General features: G+C 47.8%; 1 protein-coding gene across 1 annotated transcript in view; it reads right to left on the reverse strand.

Annotated features, from left to right (window-relative positions):
* LOC147026639 (nicotinamide/nicotinic acid mononucleotide adenylyltransferase 2-like) overlaps window positions 1–27,142 on the reverse strand; it is a 42,141-nt gene that overhangs the window by 5,931 nt on the left and 9,068 nt on the right. The window contains exons 3-9 of the mRNA XM_085882289.1: window positions 24,551–24,618; window positions 24,118–24,196; window positions 20,278–20,398; window positions 18,999–19,079; window positions 18,277–18,321; window positions 3,717–3,793; window positions 856–957 (exon numbers count right to left, since the gene is read on the reverse strand). Of these exons, the coding sequence (XP_085738415.1) occupies window positions 856–957; window positions 3,717–3,793; window positions 18,277–18,321; window positions 18,999–19,079; window positions 20,278–20,398; window positions 24,118–24,196; window positions 24,551–24,618 (573 nt within the window). The remainder of the gene's footprint in view (window positions 1–855; window positions 958–3,716; window positions 3,794–18,276; window positions 18,322–18,998; window positions 19,080–20,277; window positions 20,399–24,117; window positions 24,197–24,550; window positions 24,619–27,142) is intronic.

The raw sequence follows: 27,142 nt of genomic DNA on the forward strand, positions 1-27,142 counted from the left end.
TGTAATCCAATGATGGCATATATCTTTTTCAGACCACCATATTACCTTGACCTTCAACATATATGGATAGAGTATAAATTAAGAAAATGTGTTCCCATGTACAATCTATCCATAAAACTCAACATCATGAAAATTGGAGGAGAATTATTCAAGTTGTGATCAAAAATGTGTTTTTTGTTAATTAGGTCATAATTTGAAAAAAGTAGATAAAGTTTAATAATTAAATATCAGGTGCACAACTTGCAGGCCCACTATTATGATGCAAGGACATCTTGGAAGGCCAAACTGTCTGAGATTCCACCTTGGCAAAATTGAGCGATAACAAAGAAGAAAAGAAAAAAAAACACGCATTTTATTTTTTCAGGCCGTCATTTGATCTTGAACTTTAATCTGGAGGGATATGAGGTAAATTAAGCATAAATGCACCTTGTTCTAGAGTGAAGGCTATCTAGAGAGGGCAATTTCCTTCTGATTGGATGAGTCGTAGTCGCCTTATGGTGAAAAATGTTAAAATGTCCATAATTAGGTCATGACTTAAATGTGGTCAAGGTCACAAAAATCAACCCGGCACACTTTCCATTCACATTATTGATGCAAAATTTAATTCCTAAAGTCCCAGCCGGCTCCGAGATACAGCTCGGAAATTGTGAGTGCAGGAAGAAAAGAAAAAAAGTTCTAAATGGTGGTTTAGTTCTCTTTGGAGCTCTAAAACTCTGGGGTACCTTTAAAAACTGGTGGCACTAATTACAGAAACAAACCCAACAACAGCAATAATCCATCCCCTATCCAATAGGGGGAGGCTTAACTAAAGGCTGTGGGTTGGAGTGCAGGTGCCTGACTCTCCGGCTGATTTACCTTGTACTGCGAGAGGAGGCGTGAACGGCGTAGGATCTGCTCAGTGTCTGTTCCATCCCGTGGGACACACACCAGGCCAAATTCTCCCAATATCACCCGCAGCTGGTCGTTGGTGTGGGAGAGAAGATGGGGGAGGGAGGGGAGGGGTCACTGTTTTGTATGAACTGGGAGTGCAGTGAAGACTCATAGCTACAGTTGGGGCACAATGGCACAACAATAGTATGATGTGTGATAAACACTTTAGCAAATGAAAACAGTCGACTTTAAGAGAATTATAAGATTGTAACTTTTATTTTTTTGTCATGAACACAGTGCATCTCTCATTGAAATAGTAATTCACAACTAGATTTTATAATCGGTAATCAAATTACATGTGCACTGTATAACTAAGGCAGAGGTTTGTGTATAACTAAAGGTAGTTAGGTGGCTAAGCAAAATGAAGGGGGCACCAACTAATAGCACCAAATTTTGTGGGGCACTTCCCAAGCTCCTACGATTGACCCTTTTGTAGGAGCCATCAAATTTGAACTCTTGAAGGCTATCAAGTGACACTTTCAAATTTTGGGATTTACATTCAGGCAAAAATACCACAATCCTTTTATTCTTGTAGATCTTTGTGATGTATAAGTTAATTTGATCAACAATGAAGTCAATTCTGTTTGTGCAGCTTTCAAAAACCCTTTATTTTTGTAGATTACATGCCTCTATATCTTTATTGGTTGCCAAGATATTCAACTTTGAAGCAGTTAAAGTGTCAAGAAAAAAACGCACTTTGAGGAGGATGCTACTACCAAATCGTATATGCAACGTGCCAGCAAATACAAAAAAATAAAACAAGAAAAAGAGCAATCAGAGATTGCAAACCCTCGCCAGGACTTGTTTTGTGTGGTGTTTGTGCAGTTTTGTGTGGTGTATTTTGTGTGGTGTTGTGTAGTTTTGTGTGCCGTTTGTGTACTGGTATGTTACGTAATTAATAAGAGACATAAATAGAACTGTCACTTTATAACTGCTGGCAGTGATGACCGGGTACCAAGACATCTCGCTTTGAGGCAAAACCCGCTCTGATCGGACACCGGACCCAACCCCATGATGTTTATGATTATTCAATTGAATTTAGAATGGGATTAAAATAAATTCAATTCAAATCAAATGGAAGACCCAATAGGTACAGTCCTGCATTGGACTAATCAGAAGGAACCCAAACAAGCAAAGAGCAAAGATGGGGTCATCAGGAGGAACCTGGAAAGGATTCACATTTCAGCTGCTACTCCTCTACCCTCAAACCCATCCAGGCACAGCCAAGTGAGCCTTATTAAAAAAAAAAATATATATATATATCAAAAAAAAAAAACTCAAATAAATAAATATATATATATATATATATATATATATATATATATATATATATATATATATATATATATATATATATATATATATATATTCTGCCTGGCAGACCATGCATCCCATCAAGTTGAAATTTAAGACACGTATTCCACATCACTACTATCATAATTGTGAAGTTTCATGTTTATTTATTGAGTGGTTCAGGAGAAAACATTATTAAATAATTTTCTTCAATTATGGCTGACAAACCATGTGACATATCAATTATTTCTTAACAAACTTGTACACCCATGGCTTGCGGAACGTTTGTGTGAAGTTTCCCCTCGATCTGTCCAGCCGTTCTGGAGATTTGTTTTAGGGTAAATCCAATATGGCTGCCAAACCATGTGACCGATGATGTCATATGTATGAACCTTAAATTCCTCATGGATAGGCAGTCATACATGTAAAGTTTCGCCTTGATCTGTTGAACCACTTCAGAGAGATTTTTGAAGGGTTTTTTTCTTTTTCTTTTTAACGATATGGCTGCCAAATCACATGACCGATGACGTCATCATTTTTTTTTTTCTGTGGACCATTTTATCTCGAGATGATCCTCAAAATCTTTCATACTGCTTAGATGTAGCATTCTACATATGCAATTATGACGTCATAACAAAGGCACCTATGACATCATAAAAAAAATCACATTCCCCATGAGGAGTGCTTGCAATGTGCCAAGTTTCATTATTTTTTTTTCCTTGGTGCAGTTTCAGAGATAGAGGGCCAAAGTTTTTCCATTTTTCCGACATGGCTGCCGCATCACGTGACCTATGACGTCACAATTATCAACAAAACATTCTACATGAGTAGTTGCTCCTATGGTGAAAATTGTCTCAATCTGACAAGCACTTGCGGAGAAAAAAACACTAAAGTTCTATGCAGACGAAAAAACAACTGAAGAATCACTTAAAATTAAATAATTCTCGTATCTGGATCCGGATTTGGATCTTCACCAAAATTGAATCGATTTGTCCTTGTCACACACCCATCCTGTCCACAAAGTTTCTTCCAAACCCATCTATAACCTTTTGAGATATTGTGCGACATATTGTTTTGGCCCAATTCTATCAATAGTGAAGAATCACTTAAAAAATTTTCAGAACTGGATCCAGATTTTGATCTTCACCAAAATTAAGCATTGTTGTCCTTGGCCGGTCAACTCTACACACAAAAAAAATTCAGAACGATTGGTTGAAAACTGTGGCCAAAAATTATGTGACAGACAGACAAATGCTGCAGAACATACTCATACTCAGAACATACCCCCCCCCCCCCAGTGGTGGTCTTCTCACCCGACCCCCGGCCCACAACAATATGTAAATGCAAATGGAGAAATTAAACATTGTCGAAGTTTCCCTACTCTTACAAAAATCTCTTATTATAAAGAGCTGTGTATATGCCCTCCTCCCCTGCTCCAAATCATCTCACAACAAGCCCTCCTCGTTCCTCCCTCCTCTTTGATTCGTACTTACATCTTCATCCTTCCAGAGACCGGGGATACTAAATGATTCCAGAAGGTCACTTCCACACAGCAGCATAATCCGCAACTCTGGCACAAAGAAAACATGCAAATGTAAATGTTAATGTCACCCTTCCCCGTAGTCTGTGTTCATTTAGACGGTCACATCAAATGGGTTTGATGGAACACTTACCAGTAAAAAAAACAAACAAAAAACACGAGCATTGCAGTGTACACATCGATGTGCGCTCCAGACGGTTGTGGACAAGACATTGCTGCCTCACCAAATTGCTGGGAGATTCACTGGGGTTGCATTTACTGTGATACTATGGTACATCTTCTTCACAAAAGGAATACAAAATAAAAAGAATTATATAACGATAGGACCTGGTGAATCCGAGTTGTGCGTGTTTTTAATTGGCTTTCGTTTCACTTCAAGTTGATAGTTAATCAAGCAAAATAAGTCACAGGAATGATCACATACACACTTCTTACAACAATACAGAAAACTAGAAGGGCAATCGGTAGAGTGCATACCTCCGCTACGCAATATCTGATGCAGTAGAACATATCAGGACCAAGAAAAAATTTAAATATCATGCTATGTATAGTTTTTGGCCTCATCTCTCAATGGTGACGAGTCACTTTAAAATTTAAAACATTCTCTTATCTGGATTCGGATCTTCACTAAAATCAAATAAATTCGTCCTCGTCACATACCGAACCTGTCCACAACTTTTTCAGATATCATGCTATGTATAGTTTTTTGCCGTATCTCTCATGGGGTCATTAAGCCTGGTGTTGGCTTAGTGGTTAGAGTGGTGGCTTGGGATCCCAGGGTCCTGAGTTCAAGCCCCGTTTGCTGTTGAATTAACACCAGGGGGTTGACTCAGCCTGTCATCCTTCCGAGGTCGGCGAAATGAGTACCAGTGTACTGGTCCCGGTGTATGCCCCGGTAAGAATAGGTGTACCATATCCCTGTGTGTCGTAAGAGGCGACCAGGGTTGGCGTCAGGAAGGGCATCCGGCCATAAAACATTGCCTCAAGAAAAAGCCCAACCCCTGCACAGCAGGGAAAAATGGCTGTAAAACGGTCATTTTTTTTTTTCTCATGGGGTCATTCCATGTCAAATCATCAAAGAATCTGCCGTCATCTCTCAGATTTTTGTAAAACTTTGGGAACCAATTGGGACCCATGAAAAACGGCAAGAACTCAAATATTTTTGCTAACAGCCTCTTAATTAGTGAGATACAGACTAACGAACTTTGGACTAATTAGCACGACGTCACAAATTCAAATGGCCATATCTCTAAAAGTATAACACCTAGAGAGCTGGTTTTGGTGTAATTTTAAAGGTATTTTCATGCCCTATGAATTTGTCTGGGCAACATTTTCCTACCTCCAACCACAAAAAAGTTATCACAAAATATAAACTTCAATCGTGAATCCCCAAAAAATGTATCCTTCAAATTTCCTCAAATTCATCCCAGAGGTACCTTATGATGTCAAGAAGCTTCCACATAAGTTTTGTAATGGGCACTCCAATAGTTTCTGAGATATGAGCAATAATGTACATTTACGTATGGCATATAGATTCGAAAAATCAGCATTTGTAATGTATTATATACAATCATTCTAACCTAGCCATGACAGGGAACACAGGGAACGACCATCAATTGCTTTGAAGTATCATATACTTTCATTTTCAACTGGGCCTGAGGGGAAGAAACAAGTGCTGCTGTTGCTGCATTGAAGAGGAAATTGAAAGCCAAAGTCAGGTTAGTGAACACTGTGTACTTGAACTCACTTATTGATTGTATAATACTGTTGTGGTTACCAGATTCGCAAACCACCATTCAGGTCCCTTAGGTGAGGTATCTCGGTAAGTGCATGTGTAGTTAGGCCCAAACCCGTTGTCTAGTGGGAATACATGTCATTTATGCGAGCTGCGACTCTTCAGGATAGCCGTTTTTCTTTTACTATCTTTATTTTGGACCAACCGCCATGATCCAACCACAACATCAACCACCAACCACAACGCCGCTTCACCACAACCGCCACGACCTTCACGTCACACCTCGCAACCGTAGCATCGCCACCGTTCTTGCCCCGCTGTGGGTACCGGTGTTGGATTCGTGCAGAGCGCGCGTCGAACAGCGTGTACAAAATCACGGATTTTGTGCTTCAAAAACGGATCAAAAACGACACACGCCCACTTTTTGCCGTCCAATCGGTGAGCGAGGGGCGATTTGGCCCCGCCTCCAGAACGATCGATATATGCAAATTTGTGGATCAAAAAGCCTTCACACCCACTTTTTCTCGGGCCAATGGGGAGCGAGGTGAAAGGTCAAAGGGAGGGGGTCAAAGGCGAAGTTACGGGGGGATAAAAGGACGGTGTTCGTCAGTAAGGAGAACGAGAACGAGAAGGAGTCGGAACGGAGGGGACGAGTGTGGAAGTCTGGAGCCCGAAGCCTGCAGTGGCTGGAGAAGCTGAAGAGAGTCGGACGGGGGGGTGCTCGCGTCGGTGCCGGGAGCTGCACGCCCGAGGGAGGCCGGCAGCGCGACCTGGCCGAGGTGGAGACGCACACCAGGGATAATAAAGATCCTCTATACCCCGAGCATCAGCAACCCCCTCCTGTTTCCCCCCGCGCTGAGATAGTGCGACCAAGGGGGCCCCGTTCCCACCCCCTACCAGACACCGTCCACGAGGCCCAGGGGTTGCGGGGCCATCGCCGCTCCGCGTCTCATCACCAGACGGGTAGGCCCGACCCGGTCTCGGCCTCAGGCCTGCCTCATTCTTGAGGGTATTTCTTTTCCTTGGTTTTTGGTATGTGTTGTCGGCGCCGTCTGTGAAGTAGAATTGTATAAGTGTTGCCGTGTGCTCGGTAGTCGGTATTAGCTCTGCATTGTCTTCGCTTTTATATTTGCTTTTTGTGTAAATGGAATTGTGTTTTCTTTTTTTTGTGTGCTTTTGGTGGAATTGTATTTGTGTGCTTCCCGTGTGCCGCGAATAAATGTGCTTTATTGTTGAACTGTTCTCCCGCTTCGCTTCGTCTTTTCCCCCATTGAACCCTCATCTTGCTTCACGTAAAGGGTTGGTAGTGGGCTGAGTACGCCCGATAATTAATCGAACCGTCGAGGTCGACGATAACACCGCTCGGTTATTCTGATAGTACGGAACGGGTCGCTTAAGTGGCCCGTGTCCGAAGTCGACCTGCGGCGAGGTGCGATCGCCCGGTCTACCCTCCGCGTGGGTACTTAGGTAGGTCGAATTTGGCGAGCAACCCTATCCCACGCGGGGGCTGATTGGCTCGATCGCGGTGAGACCGAAAGGTCCACCCGTGACTGGTTCCCGGCGTTAGTCCGAGAGGGTCACGACTGGATTGTCCGTCCGGTGGGCGACGTGCCGCGATTCGAGTTACGTGGCCGTCGCACGCCGGCGGGCGCGAATCCGCAACACTGGTGTCAGGAGTGGGATACAAATTCATCGCCCTCCTCGCGGCACTGGTATCGGAGAAAGGAAAACGGGCTCTCCTGTCTCCAATTAAATTCACGGGAATCGGTCCAGGGGTGAGAGAAGCGACCCCCGATTCCCTCCAAATTACGAGCGAGTTAAATTAACCCTTCACGAGAAGCAAGATGGCGTCTCAAGGCGAGCGGGAGCCGGGGGTATTAGAAATGTATATGTGTAATAATGTAGAGTCCATGGTCCAGGATGGAATCCCCGTGCAGGAAATGTTGATTGTGCAGGAACACGGACTCGCCCAACTGAACCCAGGGCCCGAGGTGGGTGCGGCAGCGGCCGCGGTGTATGACACCTCCCCCCCCCTCTCCACCAAGACCCTTCCCCAACCCCTGCCGAAACGGCTCACTCAAGCGCACCCGACATAGCCCAGCTATGCGCCATGCTGGCGGCAATGACAACGAAGATGGATGCGAATACACAACAAATAAACGAAAAGATGGATACAAAAATAAACGGAATGGAAGCAAACATGAAGGAAGAAATGAAAGAGCTACGGGGTGAGACGCAGAACATGGGAATGAGCCTGAAAGGAAGCTTGGAAGAACTAAAAAACGAAATGAAAAAGGAAGTCGACACGATACGAGCGGAGGTGACCGGGTTAAAAGAGAAAGTAAAAGGAGTGGGAGTCGCAATGGAAGAAAGTAAACAAGAGAGGGTAAACGAAATAAAGACGGTGGTGGGAAAAATAGACAAAGTAGGAAAAGGATTGGGAGAAGTAAAACAGGGACAAGACCAAATAAAGGAGGAAATCGGGAGGAACACGACGGCGATAGAGGAATTAAAAAGAGAACAAGGGAAAATAAAGGAGGGATTGGGAGCCGTGAAGGAGGACTGTGAGAAAAGACATCGGGAAATGACAGACAAAGTTGAAAACCTGCGAAAGGAGGTAAAAGCGGAGACACAGAAAGGATTAAAGAAGGTGGCGGAGGAATGTAGAAAGAGACATGAGGAGGTAATTAATGAAATGGAGCGGAAAGCCGGAGAAAAGACAGAGGAACTGGGGGAGCAGATAGGAAACACCCGGGGCGAGACAGAAGAGCAGTTTAGGACAACGAGGGAGGAAATATCCAAGACAAATAAGATGGTGACACAGGTACAAGGGGAGGTGGAGCAAATAAGAGAAAAAGTCGGGGAACTGTCGTTAGGAACGATAGGGGAGGAAATAAATGGGGTAATAAAGGGGAAAATGGAGGAAATGGAGAAGAGACTGACGGATAGGGTGGAGGCCCGGTGTGAGAAGCAGGGTGGCCTCCTTCGGGAACAGGGGGAGAGGATATACTCCCTCGAGGCGGATCGTGCCCAGGTGGGGCCGGTGTCACAGGGCGGAGGAGGAGGCTTGCCCGATGCGGGGGTGAGCATGCCAAGCTTGGGGAGGGTAGAGACCGCGGGGTCTTTTGGCCTAATGGGGGTACCCGGAATGACTGTTCCAGGGGGTGTGCAGAGTGTGAGTCCAATGGCTTGGGAGAATAAGCGGGACAACGCGGGGCACGGACAGACGCAGACAAGGGTGGTGGAGCCCCCGGGCAAATGGCTCGGACCCTGCGGGAGTGAGGCACCGTTGGGACTGGGGAGGTACACTCCTCCCGGAGTCCCTAGGGAACGGGAGGAGACCTCGAAAGAACCGAGGGTGCCGCTACCCCCGTACGATGGCAAGACGGACTTGAGGGCATATATGGCCCAGTTCCAGTGTGTTGCCAGAGGCAATGGCTGGAACGAGGTGCAGGGTGTGGCACAACTCACAGCGGCCCTGCGTGGCATGGCTTTGGAAGTCCTGACCACGGTACCCAGTGAGGGGGCGACCCTGGAGGATCTCCATTCGGCCCTAAAAAACCGATTTGGCATGGACCAGCAGAGCGAGCTTGTTAAAGCTCAGCTCAACGGGCGCAAACGACGTCCCCAGGAATCACTGGGAGAATTGGCACATGACATTCGCCGCTTGGTGGGGATCGCGCACACCAACATGCCGCCGGAGTACCGGGAGGAGATTGCCCTGGACCATTTCCTTCGAGCAATAGGGGGCACCGATGTTGGAGCATTGCTCACCGTATGGCGCCCGGACAACCTCCAGAAGGCGGCTGATACTGCTGCCTGCTGGGAGGCAGCCAGAACGCCATTGGGAGGGGCTGGGCGCCATGCGGTGGCAGTCCGACAGGTGGACCCCGTGCACGACAGTGCGCTGGGAGCCGGGGCAACCCTGGGCGACCAAGCGCGAGTGGAAAGGATGGTGCAGGGCATGTTCGACCGCCGGTTCGGGAGACCTGTGGAGAGGCGGTCGGGCCCGGGAAGGGCGGGAGATGGGCCATCGGGGGTACCCCACCCGGAATGGAGGGGGGGTATAATTCGGCGTACTGGAGGCAAACACCTTACCAGAAGAGTTGTTATAATTGTGGCGCAGGGGACCACCTGCAGCGGAGGTGCAACGCCCCGCGCAGGGAAAGGCCCCCGCGAAGAGAAGAGCCACGGCCCCCTAGACCACCAACTCCGCCCCGGGTCAATAGGGATAGCCAGGCCCAACCATCCCCCCCCACCAGTCCCCGGGAAACTAAGAAGTGCCGAACATGTAGGGCCGTGTTCGGCAGACTCAGACGGAGAAGAGCCCTCAGAACTGCGACAGGTCATCAGTTGTGGCCAAATTGGCAAAGGTAGCTTAACAATTCGGTGCAAGATTGCCGGCGTAGGGGTAGACGCCGTGGTGGACACAGGAGCAAGCGCCACGATCATCAGCCCTGTGGTCCTTGATTCGAGTGTAAACGGTTGGGATGAGATCCACCGTCTGCAAAACCATAGTTTGCAGCTAGCTACCGGGGCAACGGCCCCTATCATAGGACGTGGTTTCGTGTCGTTTAAATTGGGCACTGTGAAAACCAAGATAGAGGTTTGGGTGGCAGAGGTGTACGACCCATGTCTAATAGGGTTGGATGTGCTGACGGCCGGTGGTTGTAAGATCGACTTGGGCCGGGGGGTCATGCAGTTGGGTGGTGAGGAGTTGCCGTTAGGAGGCGTGAGCACGGACGAGAGGGTGGAGCTGGAGGCTCCTGACTCCGTGGTCATTCCCCCGGGTGCCGAGGCGGTGGTCCCGGCCCGGTGGCGAGCACCCCCAACGTGGCAGGGCCCCTGCGGCCTAGCGGAACTACCGGCAGGGCCGTCAACCCCGGGCTTAGTCGTGGGCCGCACCCTGGTTAGTACCGACGGGCCAGTAGTGCCCGTACGGGTGATAAATGTTAGCACAGAACCACGCACTATCAGGAAGGGCACGAAGGTGGCAGATTGCATCCCAGTAAAAGAGGTCGCAGAGCTGAGGGACGATAACGTCCAGCCGGACCAGCCCCAGAAGGAGTCTCCAGACTCGATTAGGAATTGGCCCGGTCCCATTTGTGAGATGGTAAATCGGAGTAGTGTAGATTTGGAGGATGCCCAGCGGGAGGCCTTATACAAGCTGGTCGACCGACACATCGGGATCTTCTCCTTGTCACCCGAGGATATTGGACGTACGGGCCTGGTGCAACATCAGATCCACACCAATGGGGCCCGGCCTGTCCGTCAGCCTGCTCGAAGGCTCCCATGGAGCAAAAGAGAGGAGGCTGATGAACAGGTTGAAAAGATGCTCAATGCAGGTGTCATCGAGCCCTCGGGAAGTCCTTGGATGTCACCAGTTGTGCTGGTTAAAAAGAAGGATGGGACCACGCGTTTCTGTGTGGACTATCGCCAGCTGAACAACGTGACACTCAAAGACTCCTATCCCCTGCCTAGAATTGACGATACCCTCGACGCCGTTGCAGGCTCTAAATGGTTCTCAACTTTGGACCTCAAGAGTGGGTATTGGCAGGTGGAGATGGATAAGACGGGGAAGGAGAAAACGGCATTTTCCACAGGGAAGGGACTGTATCAGTTCACTGTGATGCCGTTCGGTTTGTGTAACGCCCCCGCCACCTTTGAGAGACTGATGGAGCGTGTACTAGGCGGCATGCCGTGGCAGTCATGCCTGGTGTATCTGGATGACGTCCTGGTACACGCTAAAACATTTACCCAGGAGATAGCCAATTTGGACCAGGTGTTTGGGCACCTCAGGCAGGCAGGGCTGAAATTGAGCCCAGAGAAATGCACTTTGTTCGCGACAGAGGTGGCCTATCTCGGACACGTGATAGGCCGCGAGGGGGTGAAGACCGACCCCAGAAAAATTACAGCGGTAGAGGAGTGGCCCGTACCTACAACTGTCAAACAGGTACGGGGCTTTTTGGGACTTTGCTCCTACTACCGGCGTTTCGTGGCAAACTTTGCGGAGATAGCCAGGCCCCTTCACCGGTTGACGGAGAAGGGGTTGAGATTTAATTGGACGGAGGAGTGCCAGGAGGCCTTCCTCAAATTAAAGGGGTGTTTGACATCCGCACCTGTTTTAGCGTACCCCACCGATGACGGGATGTATACCCTGGACACGGATGCAAGCCAGGAAGGATTGGGAGCAGTCTTGTCCCAGACACAGGGGGCGTGGAAAGAGTGATCGCGTATTACAGTCGGGCCATGAGTAGGCCCGAACGAAATTATTGCGTAACTCGCAAGGAACTATTGGCTATGCTGTCTGCCGTGGGCCATTTCCACCCGTACTTGTACGGGAGGAAATTTTTGGTTCGAACTGACCATTCCTCCTTGCAATGGCTCTTACGGTTCAAGGAACCGGAGGGCCAAATTGCAAGGTGGTTGGAAAAATTGCAGCAGTACGATTTCAGTGTGGTCCATAGAGCCGGTAAGGCTCATGGGAATGCCGATGCGCTCTCTCGACGCCCCTGTCTGAGGGAAAACTGCAAATATTGTACGAGACATGAGGAGAGGGACCAATTGGCAGACGCCTCCCCGAAACTCCCAGTCCGTGCGGCCCGGATGGTAGGCCCAACTTTGCCACTAACCGCGGGAGAGGAATTTGGTGGATTGGCATGGAGCACGGCCCAGCGGGAAGACCCCGTGCTAGGGCCAGTGTACAAATGGGTCCAGGAAAACAGGAGGCCCAGTGGGGAGGAAATCGCCCCATTCGGGGCGCGAACAAAGGCATACTGGGCTCAGTGGAGGACCCTAGAAATGAGGGACAACATCTTGTATCGCAAGTGGGTGGAGATTCCTTCTGAACAAACTTCTTGGCTGGTGATAGTCCCTGATGGGTTTAAGACCCAAATTTTGAAACAGGTGCACGGTACCCGCGCCGGCGGCCATTTGGGCAGGACCAAAACAAAATCTCGGGCCCGCCGGCGGTTCTATTGGGTTAACATGGGGCGCGATGTACAGGACTGGTGTCGAGCATGCGACGCCTGTACTGCAAAAAAGGGACCGCCACAGAGGATGAGGGCCCCACTCCAACTACATCAGGTTGGGGCTCCCCTGGAGCGAGTGGCCATGGACATTTTGGGACCACTGCCCCCCACTCGCCAGGGTAATAAGTACGTCCTCGTAATTATGGACTATTTCACCAAATGGCCAGAAGCCTTTGCCCTTCCCAGCCAGGAAGCAGGGGTTGTGGCCAAGGCCTTCGTAGAAGGATTTACATGCCGGTATGGGATTCCGCAGGAGCTGCACACGGACCAGGGACGAAATTTTGAGAGTGAATTACTAAAAGAGGTGTGCAGGCTCCTGGAAATTCGAAAACACGGACAACGCCCCTGAGACCACAGTCTGATGGCATGGTGGAGAGGTTCAACAGGACCCTGGTCCAACAGTTGGCCCTCTTCACCGCCACTAACCAGGAGGACTGGGACGAACACCTTCCGTACCTCCTGATGGCCTATCGCGCGTCCCAGCACGGGTCTACCGCATGTAGTCCGGTGCTGTTGATGTATGGACGGGAGCTGAGAAGCCCCGTCGATTTATTGTGCGGTCCGACGCCTGAGCGGCTTGATAGGCCCCCGGGGGAGGGCTATGCCCGTCGGTTGGAGGAGGGCTTGGAGAAGGTCCACGCCTTCGCACGACACCAGCTCCAACAGGCGGGCATAAAAATGAAGCGCAGGTACGACCACCGGAGCCAGGTGAGCAAATACCCACCGGGGGCAAAGATTTGGTTCTTTAACCCCCGGCGAAGGAAGGGCAGATGCCCGAAGCTCACCTCACCTTGGCAGGGCCCGGGGGTCGTCCTGGCGCAAGTCAGTGACGTGGTCCTAAAAATTAAAATGGGACCACGAGCCCTCCCCCGGATCGTCCACGCGGACCGCCTCAGACCTTACAAGGGCGACCTTACGCCCTCATGGATATGTCTTGCCGGAGGAGTCGGTGCTGGAACAGCCGCTCCCGCAGAGGCGCAGGGCTCTCAGAGTCTTGCGACGAGTTCACGAGCCCAGTAGGAAGGGAGGAAATTCCCCCCCCTGGGAAATTGATTAATGGAATTATTTGAGGACATGGACAGACTTGTGAATGTGTAGAGGGGACGTAGCTTAGCTACGTAGTGTTAAAAGGAACGTGCTGTAGTTTAAGGGACGACGTGGGAGCACGAGTTAGTTAGGGGGTGCAGTTAGAAGGATGGCAGAGTTCAGTGGTGTGTGTGTGTTGAAGAGTTGTTGGTGAGTGAATTGGAAGCATGTGCTTGGTGAGTGAGTGAGGCCAGCGAGTCTGTGTGAATGGAGTGAATGGGGAATGCATGGTGCGATGAGTGATTGGGGGGAGGAGTGACTCCCGCCCAAGGGACCCCGGGGTCAGTGTAGATTGAGTTAGTTGGGTTAGTCAAATTGAAAAATGGAGGTCGTTTTGCTGTTGGTGGGAAAGTAGGCTCGAGACCCATTTGGAGGGGTGCAGGAGCCCTGTTGACGGGCTTGGGAGCGTGGCTGCGAAAGGTGAGTATCGCTGAGTGGGTACCCCGGGCACCAGGCTAGTCGGCCGCGGTAGGCCATGGGCCCATGGGGGGCCGGGATAGCGTAGTGGGCACGGGTGCACCTGCTTGGTGTGGGGGCCCGGGGCGCCATTAGCCACGTGGGCAGTGTTGTGGGCACGGGTGACCCTCGGAAAGGGGCCCGGGAGGCCGGCCTGCCACGTGTGCGTTTCAGGGGAGGTGCCATGGGGGGCACTCCCCGGTGTTAGGGAGCTGGTAGGCTCGGAGGCAGTGTAGTGCCCGGGGGTGCCATAGCGGGAGATTCGGCAGAGGGTCGTGCCTGCCAAAGGGAGCCACGTGTCCCAGCCAGGAGACCGTGTGAGGGCACGGAGAGAAAATTGGGGGGCGAGGCCCGAAATTGTAAGGACACCAACACAGGCGACGGGAATCTGGGTTGTTAGAACCAATAGTTTAAGCGAGAGGCGCTTGTTGAAAGCCCCGGGGTAGTTTAACAGTTAAATGGTTAGGGTAGATTAGGAGATGTACCCCTCCGCACCATCCATCCCCTCGCTCTCGTTGTGGGCCGCTGGACCCACTTTGGGTTAGATCGCCGAACTCTGGGGAGGCCATTCTGAGGCTTGAGTTGGGCCTCGACACAGGACATTAGCTCTCCCTTGTTCCCCTCCGGGAAGGGAACGTAGGGGTTGGGAGTAGGCTAGGTGACAGGATAGGTTAGCCGAACAAGGACGATAAAGGGGGTTAGGGGACGATTTATAGTGGGGAAGTAAAAATAAAAACAACAAAAAAATAAGTTGGGGCTAAATTGGGGTTTGACAAATTAAGGGAGTGGGTATGTACAGTGACAGGCAAAGGCGATAGGTTGGGAGGGAGACAGGTAGGTAGGTCCGAGCCCGCCTTCCAAGTGGCCAGCACCACCGCACTCCCTCCACCAACCTCCATTGAACGGCAAAGGCTGGCCAACTTCATCGGCTGGCCGTGTTTTGCTTCAAGGCGGAGGCCGGCCAACTTCATCGGCAGCTGCGTGCTGCAAGGCCTGTGCCGGCCAGTTCATCTGCTGGCTGTTTTTCTTCGAGGCCTGTGCCGGCCTGGTTCTGCGGGCTGTGTTTGCCTGCAGCGGCCTTCTTCTGCGGGCTGTGTTTGCCTGCACCTTTTCCATGCCATGCCCACTGCCCATGTTCACCAGCCCCGTTCAATTTTTGCTTTGCCCCCCCCCCCCCTGTTCATTGCCATGTGCGCCAGGTCCAAGGCAACAGTTTGCAAGCTGCAAGAACTGCCCTGTTGGCAGCTACAACACGGGCCTGCAGTGGCGGCCCGTGCACCGTGTTTGCGTTCACTGCATTCAGTTCAAACCGTTCATGCATCCATTCGTTGTGCTCATTGCGTGTGCCACTTGAGCTGGCACGGAGACTGCGTTGTGCAGCCCATGCACCGTTGTGGTTCACTGAGTTCAGTTCAAAAGGGAAGGCCTTGGACTGCATGTGAGCAGCCAGCCACGTTCCCTGTCACCTGCATTGTTTTGAGCCAGAGACTGCATGTGGGCAGCCTGGCTCCCTGCTAACTGCTTTTCTTTTGCAGAGTTCAGTGATCCTGGGCCATGGTTTAGTGTAAAATTTGTAAGTTAAGGTAAGATGTACTGTAAATATGAGTGCGCCCCCGGCATGTCTGTCTTAGCGCCGGCAATTTTATTTAAGTCATCCGTGTGAGTGAGTTTGTTTAGGTAGTTACGCAGCCCTCAGGTTATTTATTTTGGGGACACGAATACCATGAATGTCGCACTCAGGGATCCGTAGGTAAAATGTACTAGGGGAAAACTACACATGATGGCACACGAAAATTTGACGACTCGGGACGAGTCTGTAAAAAGGGAAGGGGGTAGTGTTGTGGTTACCAGATTCGCAAACCACCATTCAGGTCCCTTAGGTGAGGTATCTCGGTAAGTGCATGTGTAGTTAGGCCCAAACCCGTTGTCTAGTGGGAATACATGTCATTTATGCGAGCTGCGACTCTTCAGGATAGCCGTTTTTCTTTTACTATCTTTATTTTGGACCAACCGCCATGATCCAACCACAACATCAACCACCAACCACAACGCCGCTTCACCACAACCGCCACGACCTTCACGTCACACCTCGCAACCGTAGCATCGCCACCGTTCTTGCCCCGCTGTGGGTACCGGTGTTGGATTCGTGCAGAGCGCGCGTCGAACAGCGTGTACAAAATCACGGATTTTGTGCTTCAAAAACGGATCAAAAACGACACACGCCCACTTTTTGCCGTCCAATCGGTGAGCGAGGGGCGATTTGGCCCCGCCTCCAGAACGATCGATATATGCAAATTTGTGGATCAAAAAGCCTTCACACCCACTTTTTCTCGGGCCAATGGGGAGCGAGGTGAAAGGTCAAAAGGAGGGGGTCAAAGGCGAAGTTACGGGGGGATAAAAGGACGGTGTTCGTCAGTAAGGAGAACGAGAACGAGAAGGAGTCGGAACGGAGGGGACGAGTGTGGAAGTCTGGAGCCCGAAGCCTGCAGTGGCTGGAGAAGCTGAAGAGAGTCGGACGGGGGGGTGCTCGCGTCGGTGCCGGGAGCTGCACGCCCGAGGGAGGCCGGCAGCGCGACCTGGCCGAGGTGGAGACGCACACCAGGGATAATAAAGATCCTCTATACCCCGAGCATCAGCAACCCCCTCCTGTTTCCCCCCGCGCTGAGATAGTGCGACCAAGGGGGCCCCGTTCCCACCCCCTACCAGACACCGTCCACGAGGCCCACGGGTTGCGGGGCCATCGCCGCTCCGCGTCTCATCACCAGACGGGTAGGCCCGACCCGGTCTCGGCCTCAGGCCTGCCTCATTCTTGAGGGTATTTCTTTTCCTTGGTTTTTGGTATGTGTTGTCGGCGCCGTCTGTGAAGTAGAATTGTATAAGTGTTACCGTGTGCTCGGTAGTCGGTATTAGCTCTGCATTGTCTTCGCTTTTATATTTGCTTTTTGTGTAAATGGAATTGTGTTTTCTTTTTTTTGTGTGCTTTTGGTGGAATTGTATTTGTGTGCTTCCCGTGTGCCGCGAATAAATGTGCTTTATTGTTGAACTGTTCTCCCGCTTCGCTTCGTCTTTTCCCCCATTGAACCCTCATCTTGCTTCACGTAAAGGGTTGGTAGTGGGCTGAGTACGCCCGATAATTAATCGAACCGTCGAGGTCGACGATAACACCGCTCGGTTATTCTGATAGTACGGAACGGGTCGCTTAAGTGGCCCGTGTCCGAAGTCGACCTGCGGCGAGGTGCGATCGCCCGGTCTACCCTCCGCGTGGGTACTTAGGTAGGTCGAATTTGGCGAGCAACCCTATCCCACGCGGGGGCTGATTGGCTCGATCGCGGTGAGACCGAAAGGTCCACCCGTGACTGGTTCCCGGCGTTAGTCCGAGAGGGTCACGACTGGATTGTCCGTCCGGTGGGCGACGTGCCGCGATTCGAGTTACGTGGCCGTCGCACGCCGGCGGGCGCGAATCCGCAACAATACATTACAAATGCTGATTTTCGAACCTATATGCCATACGTACATGTACATTATTGCTCATATCTCAGAAACTATTGGAGTGCCCATCACAAAATTTATGTGGAAGCTTCTTGACATCATAAGGTACCTCTGGGATAAATTTGAAGGATACATTTTTGGGGGATTCACGATTGAAGTGTATATTTTGTGATAACTTTTTTGTGGTTGGAGGTAGGAAAATGTTGCCCAGACAAATTCATAGGGCATGAAAATACCTTTAAAATGACACCAAAACCAGCTCTCTAGGTGTTATACTTTTAGAGATATGGCCATTTGAATTCGCGACGTCGTGCTAATTAGTCCAAAGTTCGTTAGTCTGTATCTCACTAATTAAGAGGCTGTTAGCAAAAATATTTGAGTTCTTGCCGTTTTTCATGGGTCCCAATTGGTTCCCAAAGTTTAACAAAAATCTGAGTGATGACGGCAGATTCTTTGATGATTTGACATGGAATGACCACATAGTAAAGAATCACTGAAGCAATTCTGGTCGCCGGATCTGGATCTTCACCAAAAGTAAACCATTTCGTCCTTTTCACACACCCAACCTGTCCACCAAATATTTATACCCTGTACACAAGCAAACAAACAGCAAACAGACTGGGGTGAAAACATAACCTCGTTCCACCTTCGGTGGTGGAGGTAAAAAGGAATAACCATAAAAAGTGTATGGACGTACAAACGTGCCCGACTCATACCTATCTCCTCGTAGCGCACGGTGCTCCCTAGATTAGCATTTTCATCTGTGGGCGTGGGAGAAGAGAGGGGTACAGGTGACTCAGAAATATCTTGGGTACTCAGGAATATCCCCAGGAATGTAGCCGCACTGCTACATTCTCGAGCACGCAGATGATCCTCAAATGGTGTATGCATGCGAGTTGTAAATGTCCTATGGTATCCAATAATTCTTATTAACAAATGGAATACCAATCTCGATCAGCACAGTAAGCCTGCAAGCTTGTTGGAGGGTGACAGGGTATTACTGGTGTGCTGCTTCATTGTCCTTCACAAAGCTAAACATAGGATGATCACCCTTCGAAAACATTTCTGAGCTGGCAGTGCAGCAATCTACCTTCAATGGGAACATTAATAGTTTTTGTTATCATAATCATCAGCATTATTAATCATGATTTTTTCCCCATGAATGTTAACGATAACATGTACGATAAATAGCATGCACAGTTGCACACAATGCACGGTTGCTGTAATATAAATTCCAATTTGACGTTCTCATAAAGCTGCACAGATGACGCAAGTGCAGCATCATGTAGCACCTGTCCTAACATATAGCATCCAGTATATTGTGAAATTTTAATTATGGATGTGATGGCCTAGCTCTTTAAAATGTCAAAAATGAAGAAAAAAAACAAAACATTTCCTTGAACTGGGGTAAATGATTGGTATTCATGATGGAAATTACCGATATATGGAAAGACATCAGACCGAGGATGAAAGCAGCATACTCTGCTCACACTTTCTCCCAGCTTGGACAGCAGTTTACCTACAGACAAGTGGAACACACACAAAGCTTACCTAGTCAAGCGATGGAGGTTTGGCCTACAGGCACATGGAAATACAGAGCTTAGAGAATCCACCAATGGAAGTTTACCCTGCAGGTATGTGAAACCGCACAAAGCTTAACTAATCGAGTGATAGAGGTTCGGCGTACAGATAAGCAGTTCACTCATCCTCCATTGTGCCAAGTCTTTCCTTGGCAAATCTGAACTTTTATCAACTTGCAAGGCCTTCATATACAGCTCGATGGAATACTGCTCTCCCCTTTCGGCTGGCACCCCTGCCTCACACTTTTCACTTAATTAGCCCCCGTTGGATTTAGTCCGTTACGGGGGCTTTTGGATTTGGTCTTGATTTTCGTGTCCGTGTGTGCATGTATGCGTGTGTCTGCAACCATATCTCAGACATTTATGGACCGATTTTATTTGTGCTTGGCACAAAGACAACACATGATGGTATACATATGCGCAACATTTTGTTTCGCAATGCTATCAGATTGCCGACTGGCGGCCATTTTAGTTGTAAAAAAAAACCCGATGTTGAATATGTCCTCAAGTATTTCTCGAGACGCATTAACCGATATGGTTTGAACTTGGTAAGCAGATAATGAATGACTACTTCCACATGCACATCATTTTTTTTTTTTGAGATCAGTTCCAAGATGGCCGACTGATGGCCATTTTGTAACTTAAATGCGTCCCCAACCATTTCTCAGAAATGCATAGTCCGATTTTGTTCAAACTTGGAACAGGCACAGTACACGGTAGCTGATACATGCACCTCACTTTCTTTGCGATCTGATCAAAGATGGCTGACTGGTAGACTGGTGGCCATTTTAGTTGTACATAAATATAGGCTGGCCCTTTAACTCCATACGGCAAAATCACTAAAACAACGGGGGCTATGACATTTTATGTCTTTTTTGTACTTGTTGATTACATGGAGACCATGACCCTCAAAATCATTGGGCTCTCCCATGATGAAGCAGAGTCCCTGGGCATCTTATTCTCACATCATAGACAGGTCAGTGGCATCTCCGTCTTCTATCAGTTTTACAGACATTTTAAAGTTACCAAAGATTGATAAATTGTTCAATGTATGGTCATCAGCATGGGTGCAATAATCCATTGTGTACACAGGTCTGAGACAAGGCACGCACGGGTTACAGGGCCATCGATTCTTACCTGGCATTACTTTGTGGTTCTGATCCAGCTGGATGGTGTTCACCTGAGCCTCTGTGTGTGGTTGTGCCACGATAGGAGATGAGGGAGAGTTTACGTTTGAGAGAATGCATCCCATCACCCTCTGGAGGGATTATTTTGCGAGACAAAACATATGGGGAAAAGAAGGGAGGAGATGGACAGGCAGCGATTTATACGATTGCACTCAAATTCCCATGTACATCAGAATGTGTAGTTAATTTCGGGTCCTCGATAAAAAGCTGCCAACTTCAGCCCATGTTTTCACCAATAAGCTCCATACACATTTGTGAACCCTGATTGGAATCGGTAATGAAGGTAAATAATGAAGAGATCAGAATCAAACACAAGATTCCAGATCTGGCGGAATAAGATTCCCCAGATTTAAATATCATTACGCCTGCCTGCCCTCATTCAGCTTGCTCTGTTTGTTGAAAATCAAAATTGTTGCACAAGATTTCTTTCATACAAACAATCCAAGGAAAAAAAAGTTGTTGTTGTCATCGTTTGGGATTCAATTCAGAATTTAGCCTGCTGGTCGCATCATTACTGATGTTTTGCTTTGCTGCTTTGCTGCTCATGCAATGCCGCTGCGCATTCAGGCAGAAATTTGTAATTTGGCCAGGGTGCCCGTGATAACTCGATAACTCTTTGTAAAAGACACCATGTGATCTTTAATGTCCAACAACTATCAGTGGGCTGGCATGATGGCCATAGTTATGTCCACCCGCCTCAATTGTCCAGCCAGCGTTTGAATCCTGACACAGCTGTCATCCTGGTGTCTCACAGACAGGCCGAGGCATCAATGTGTATGTGCTGTCCCTCGGGTGGATGTTAAACTGGGCATCCCATCTGCCATTAGTTGGTGAACGTAAGAGATGCCATAGTGTCCTGATGGCTTCTGGTTCTGGATTGCTCCAGGTATAGGTCATTTTCATCATTGTTGCGACTACTCATCTGGAAAGTGATTATGATAAATATGATGGTAATTATGATAAATATGATGTCGATTATGATAAATATGATGTCATAGGTCACGTTTCGTGGCATCCATATTGGGAAAATGGGAAAAACTTTGGAACTCTGTATGTCTGAAACTGCACTATGGAAAAAAGTGAAACTTGGCACATGGCAAGTACTCCTCATGCGGAATGAGTGTGATTTTAAAACATCATAGGTGTCTTCGTTATGGCGTCATAATTGCATATGTAGAACGCTACATCCGATCAGTATGAAAAATTTTGCGGGTCATCTAGGGATAAAATGGTCCACAAAATTTTTTTTGATGATGCCATCGTTCACGTGATTTGGCAGCCATATTGTTTAAAAAAAATTAAAAAAAAAAGCTTCAAAAATCTTCTCTGAAGTGGCTAAAAAAAAACAAGGCAAAACTTTACGTGTATGACTGCCTATACACGAGGAACAAAAAGTTCACACATATGTCATAGGTCACATGGTTTGGCAGCCATATTGGATTTATCCTAAAACCCACAAAAATCTTCTTCTCCAGAACGGCTGGACAGATTGAGGGGAAACTTCACACAAATATTCCCCAAGCCTTGGGTGGACAGGAATAATTGATGTCACATGGTTTGGCAGCCATATTGGATTGAAGAAAAATATGAACGTTTTCTCTGAAACCGCTTAATCAATCGGCATGAAACTTCACAATTATGATCACGTTGTGATGGGGAATACAAGTTTTAAATTTAAGCTTGATCGGACACATGGTCTGGCAGCCAAAATTATTTAATTGTTTTGATCTGGGTTCTCTTTTTTTTTTTGAATAAGGCTCACTTGGCTGTGCCTGGATGGGTTTTAGGGTAGAGGAGTAGCAGCTGAAATGTGAATCCTATCCGGGTTCCTCCTGATGACTTCATCTTTTCTTTTTGCTTGTTCAGGTTCCTTCCGATGATTCCAATGCAGGGTTGTACCTATATATGTACCCCGAGTTTGGAGTTGAATTTATTTTAATCCAATTCTAAATTCAATTTAATAATAATGAAAAACGTCATGGGTCAGGGTCAGGTGTCCAATCAAAGCGAGGTTGCATCAAAGCGGGATGTCTTGGTACTCAGTCATCACTGCCAGCAGTTATCAAGTGGCAGTTCTAATTGTGTCTCTTCTTCATTACGTGACACACAAGTACACAAAATACACCACACAAAACTACACAAACACCACACAAGTCCTGGTGAGGGTCTGCAATCTCTGATTGTTCTTTTTCTTGTTTTAAATGCTTCACTTTCCTTATTTCTCCATCATGAATCACCAGTGTTCTTATTCTTCTTCAGCACCATCTATTTTCCTCTCCTTCTTCTTCTTCTTCTTCTTCTTCTTCTTCTTCTTCTTCTTCTTCTCCTTCACAAGGAATATTGCACAAACCTGTTTCTCACTTCAGCACTTGGTCCATCAACCCTCCTCCCTTACTGACAGCACCACCTTTTTTACAGACATTTTAAAGTTACCAAAGACTGATAAATTGCACAATATATGGTCATCAGCATGGGTGCAATAATCCATTGTGTACACAGGTCTGAGACGAGGCACGCACGGGTTACAGGGCCTTCAACAAAAATTCCACCCATCACACGATGATCTTTATCTTCGTATGTCCAGTTTGGGAATCTTGAGAAGTCCAGTTTACAGAGGTTAGATGCTCACAACAATAAAATCCCCTTCATGTCCTTTCACAGTGTCAAACCCCTCCATGTCAGTACACTCCCCCACATCTCCTACAAGCCTACGTCCTTCCAACCCCACACCTTCTGTGTGTCCCCCTCTTCAAGATCATTAGAATCTCCAATAATGAAGCCGAGTCTATCGGCCTATTACTTTCCCATCAGAGACAGATCAGTCCTCTCTGTCTTCTACCACCTCTTTTCTGGTCATGCACCCTCCACTCTTTGTGTGCTTTGTCCCCCCACCCCACCTCCCCTTATCACCAGCATCCTGGCCAAATTCTTGCACTCAGTCGAGTATCCTGCGTTGCAGTGATGTCCCATCCATGACATAAATAATATGAGAAAAAAGGTGCAACTCTAGCCAAGAAACTATCTCGGCAGAACCAATGCTCTCTATTGAGCAGAGTACACAACTCACTGAACTATTGGTGCTGGAAGATGGGTCCTCCAGATGAATGTCCTTCTGAAATTGGTGTACACATTGATGCATCGCCCTAGAATGGATATATTTATTTATTCGCATGCAGAACGTGGCTGCTTGGCTGCATCATTTTCTGGGGGCGGGGCTGTGCTGCTGATGCAGTGTCCCTGTTTCCAGTAAGCTGGTACTCATTTTGCCAACTTCAGAAGGATGACAGGCTGAGTCAACCCGACCTGGTGTTAATTCAACAGCCTGACAGGGGCTTGAACTCAAGACCCCAGGATCTTAAGCCAAGCACCTTGACCGTTAAGCCAACACCAGGCCTATACCAATAGATGATGCCCTGAAAATGCGAAATACCATGGTGACAGTTTATAGCTGTGTCAGTATTCAAACCCAGGATAGACAGCTCAAAGACAAGTATGCACGATCCTTCTAAGCCACATTGCCAGTCAAAAAAAAAGAAGTTTTGGTTTGTCAGTGGTGAATATACATACAAATAGTTAAATAAGCTATAAAGCACAGGTGATGACGTTGACACTGTCAAACCTTGCTCGGAACCTTAATTTCCGATGGGAAGTTCAACTCCAGCTTTATTGGACCTTCTGCAGTATTTTTGAAGATGAATCACTCATTCATGGTATCGACTATATCTAAATATTCCTATTACTCATGTTACAGATGATTCATGTTACATATCCTTCCAATGAGTAAAAGTACCTTCATTAGCTCACGGTGATGTTGCAACACATTGCATGTGGGCTGCCAGGTCTCTTGATAACACTCCCATGGGTCAACCCTACACAGATACAGAACAAGAGTGCCTGTCTACACCATGCTTATACTCACGCACACATACTCACTCACTCACTCTCACTCTGCCTTTTGTCTATCCCTATTGCATTCAGGTTTCTCTGTCATCTCACTTTACTGACTCTAACAGTCGTTTTAATTGGTGTCTATGAAAACGTCCGAGTACACCACTCACGGTGTATTTGTACCTCAATGAACTCCATTAAAAATGTTTGTCCTCTTCCCTCCCAATGTCACCCCTCCCCTCCCCCACCTCTTGCAGTTCATTTTTCACTCTTGCCCTTGCAAGTGTGTATACAGGAATCAGTGTGGAGTGCAAAGCAGAGGTACCGGTACACACCTGATCCAGTCAGAGTTCTGGACTGCCAGCTGACACATGCTCAGCCGATGTTGGCTTGAGATAAGGCCCTGTGGTTAAGGGTTTGGTTAGAGTATAATCACCTTTTTAGTTGATTTATGAACCTCCATTAAAGTGGGGCATTCATCAAGTTATACCAACCAGATGCTCACAATAGTCCAAGAAACGTTGTGTTTTCTTTCTGGGATATCCTTTCAGCTACTTGTAAAATAAAATTACTTTATTAGCATCGAGTTGAGGCTCATGGAGGGGTTTGTACGGCAACTTAACCAAAAAATGGATAGCAGCAAGTGAAGACTCATTTTTGTGTTTAAGCTGCCTGACTAGAGCTAGTAAAGATACATATATTAACATGTTTCATTTTTATGAATTATTATACAGTATATACAGGATAAAAATTTGTTTACAGTTTTGAAATCAACATCGAAAATCAACAACGAGGAATATTGAAAAGCGGTTTTATGTATATTGAACATGTAATGGGTGAACAGATCAGTCAACATCACTACTCTGTCAGAATGTCAGAAAAACTACAAAATTGGTCTTATCTATTCATTAAGGAAACAGGTGTAATCATAGCATGTATCCTTTTCCAAAAACTCACCCCAATCGCAGCTCCTTACAGAACCATGCAGATCATTCTCCGATGTCTGTATTTGAGACGTTTACAGCTGCAAAGTTCTGTGCATTTCAACTGAGCATTCTTGCATGTACATCGACCACCACATCATTTCATGCTCTTGCAGCCACACTTGAGCAGCTCTTTGCATGCTTCTGATGCCATGGGGAGAATGGTCCAAACAGGGAGCCAAGACTTGTTGGCCTTGTCCAGAGTTCAGCCACGTCCCTCAAGAGATGGAGTTTCTTGCAGGGTTATGTCACTCATGGTCCAGATACTAGTCTGGTGGACAGCTCCCTTCGAGTGCTCAAACAATGCTTCCTGCATAGGTGGGGTGTTTTCCATCAATTTGCTTTGTTGGCAGAACATCTCTCTCTATGCCTCGTTGAGGGAGTCCTGGTTGCTGGTATTGTCAGAGGCCAACTGTGTGGCATTCTCGGAGTTTGAAAATGCTGCTGTCCATGTCGAGCTCCCAATTATAATTGACTGAAATGCAGGAGGAAGCATCTATGACTTGGGGGTAGGACTTCCATGCTTCCCATGCAGACTTCTCCCCCTTTCTAAAGAAGGCAGATACAGTATCGAAGCCTGTGAAGCTGTGGAAGATGGGCAAAGCCTTGGCTTGTTCTTCTCCAAGTCCACGAGCAATGGCATTGACATGCAGATGTGTGAAATTGTTTGTGGTACTAAAGGCCACCCATATGTTTGCAGCTGGACACACGTTCAGCAAATCGTAGAACATTCCGATGATCACAACATCGGTATCCACTGTCCAAATCAGGCAGGTTGACAAGCCACACTTTAATCCATCATGTAGGTGAATCAGAATTCTGGTGTCCGCTTCCTTCTGATTGCATGGAGACATGCTCTGACTTCTTCCTCTGGAGACCACTACCTGGCCAGAGGTAATGACAACCTCCTTTTCAGGTGGGAAGTCCATGCTTACAATCTTGCTGGAGAGGAATTTGAAGAGTCCTGCTTGTTGTTTGGATGCCATAAAAAGTCCTGCCATCCATCCATCAGGACCATACTCTGTTGGTGCTGCCAAAGCAGTCTCCTGGGCACAATCCTGAACAGGTCGCCACTCCGACACAGGATACTCGAATGGCTCAATCATCCCAGCAAGCTGGTACTCATTTTGCCGACCTCGGAAGGATGACAGGCTGAGTCAACCCCTCCTGGTATTAATTCAACGGTAGAAGTGGGATTTGAACTCGGGACCCGAGGTTCCCAAGCCTACTGCCCTAACCATGAAGCTAACACCAGGCATATGAAGTCCTGCCAGTTCCCAGGGATTTTGTTCTGGCCAGCTACCTTATTGCGAATGCCTTAGCTCCTCTTTTCTCTTGTTGACTCCTTAATACTGGGGGTAATGCAAATGTCCTACACCACATCTACCATGGTAGAGCTCTGCAGTTGTTTCATGATGTGTGGAAGGAAGACTTCATCTGTATATTGATTGAAGGTGGTGACACTGTTGGGGGAAAAAAAAGAGGATGCATGACAGCTGCACCATGTAGGATCTTGATACCAAATGAACTTGGGGGATCTGTCAGCATTGTTAGTTAGGGTATGCTTCTCGAGGTAAGTCAGCAAATCAGACTTCTTTCCCAGCTGAATTTTTTCACTGTCAGATAAGGAAGGAGGATATGGGTGATTTTCATGCTTGAAAAATCTGCTTCTCTGTGCTGCATCACAATGTACAATCTGGAGAAGATATCCACATCATTCTTGAGGATTGCGATCTGCTCAGCATGTGTTGTCTGGATCTTTGGTGTTGGAGATCTGAACAGTCGCAGGGAGTTTTTCTTGATTGGCTGATGGATAGAGGAGGTGCGATCTACCAGCACTGACTTGTGGTAGTTGTGGTACTGATTCTTTCCATGGGTTTCTGCTGTGCGGACTGCATTAACCACAGAGGCATTCAGGACATGACACATGCCCAAGGTCAGAAA

Source organism: Eptatretus burgeri, chromosome 5 (genome assembly GCF_056783735.1).
Source record: "Eptatretus burgeri isolate ZD-2024b chromosome 5, Ebu_testis_v1, whole genome shotgun sequence".
NCBI classification, from domain to species: domain Eukaryota; kingdom Metazoa; phylum Chordata; class Myxini; order Myxiniformes; family Myxinidae; genus Eptatretus; species Eptatretus burgeri.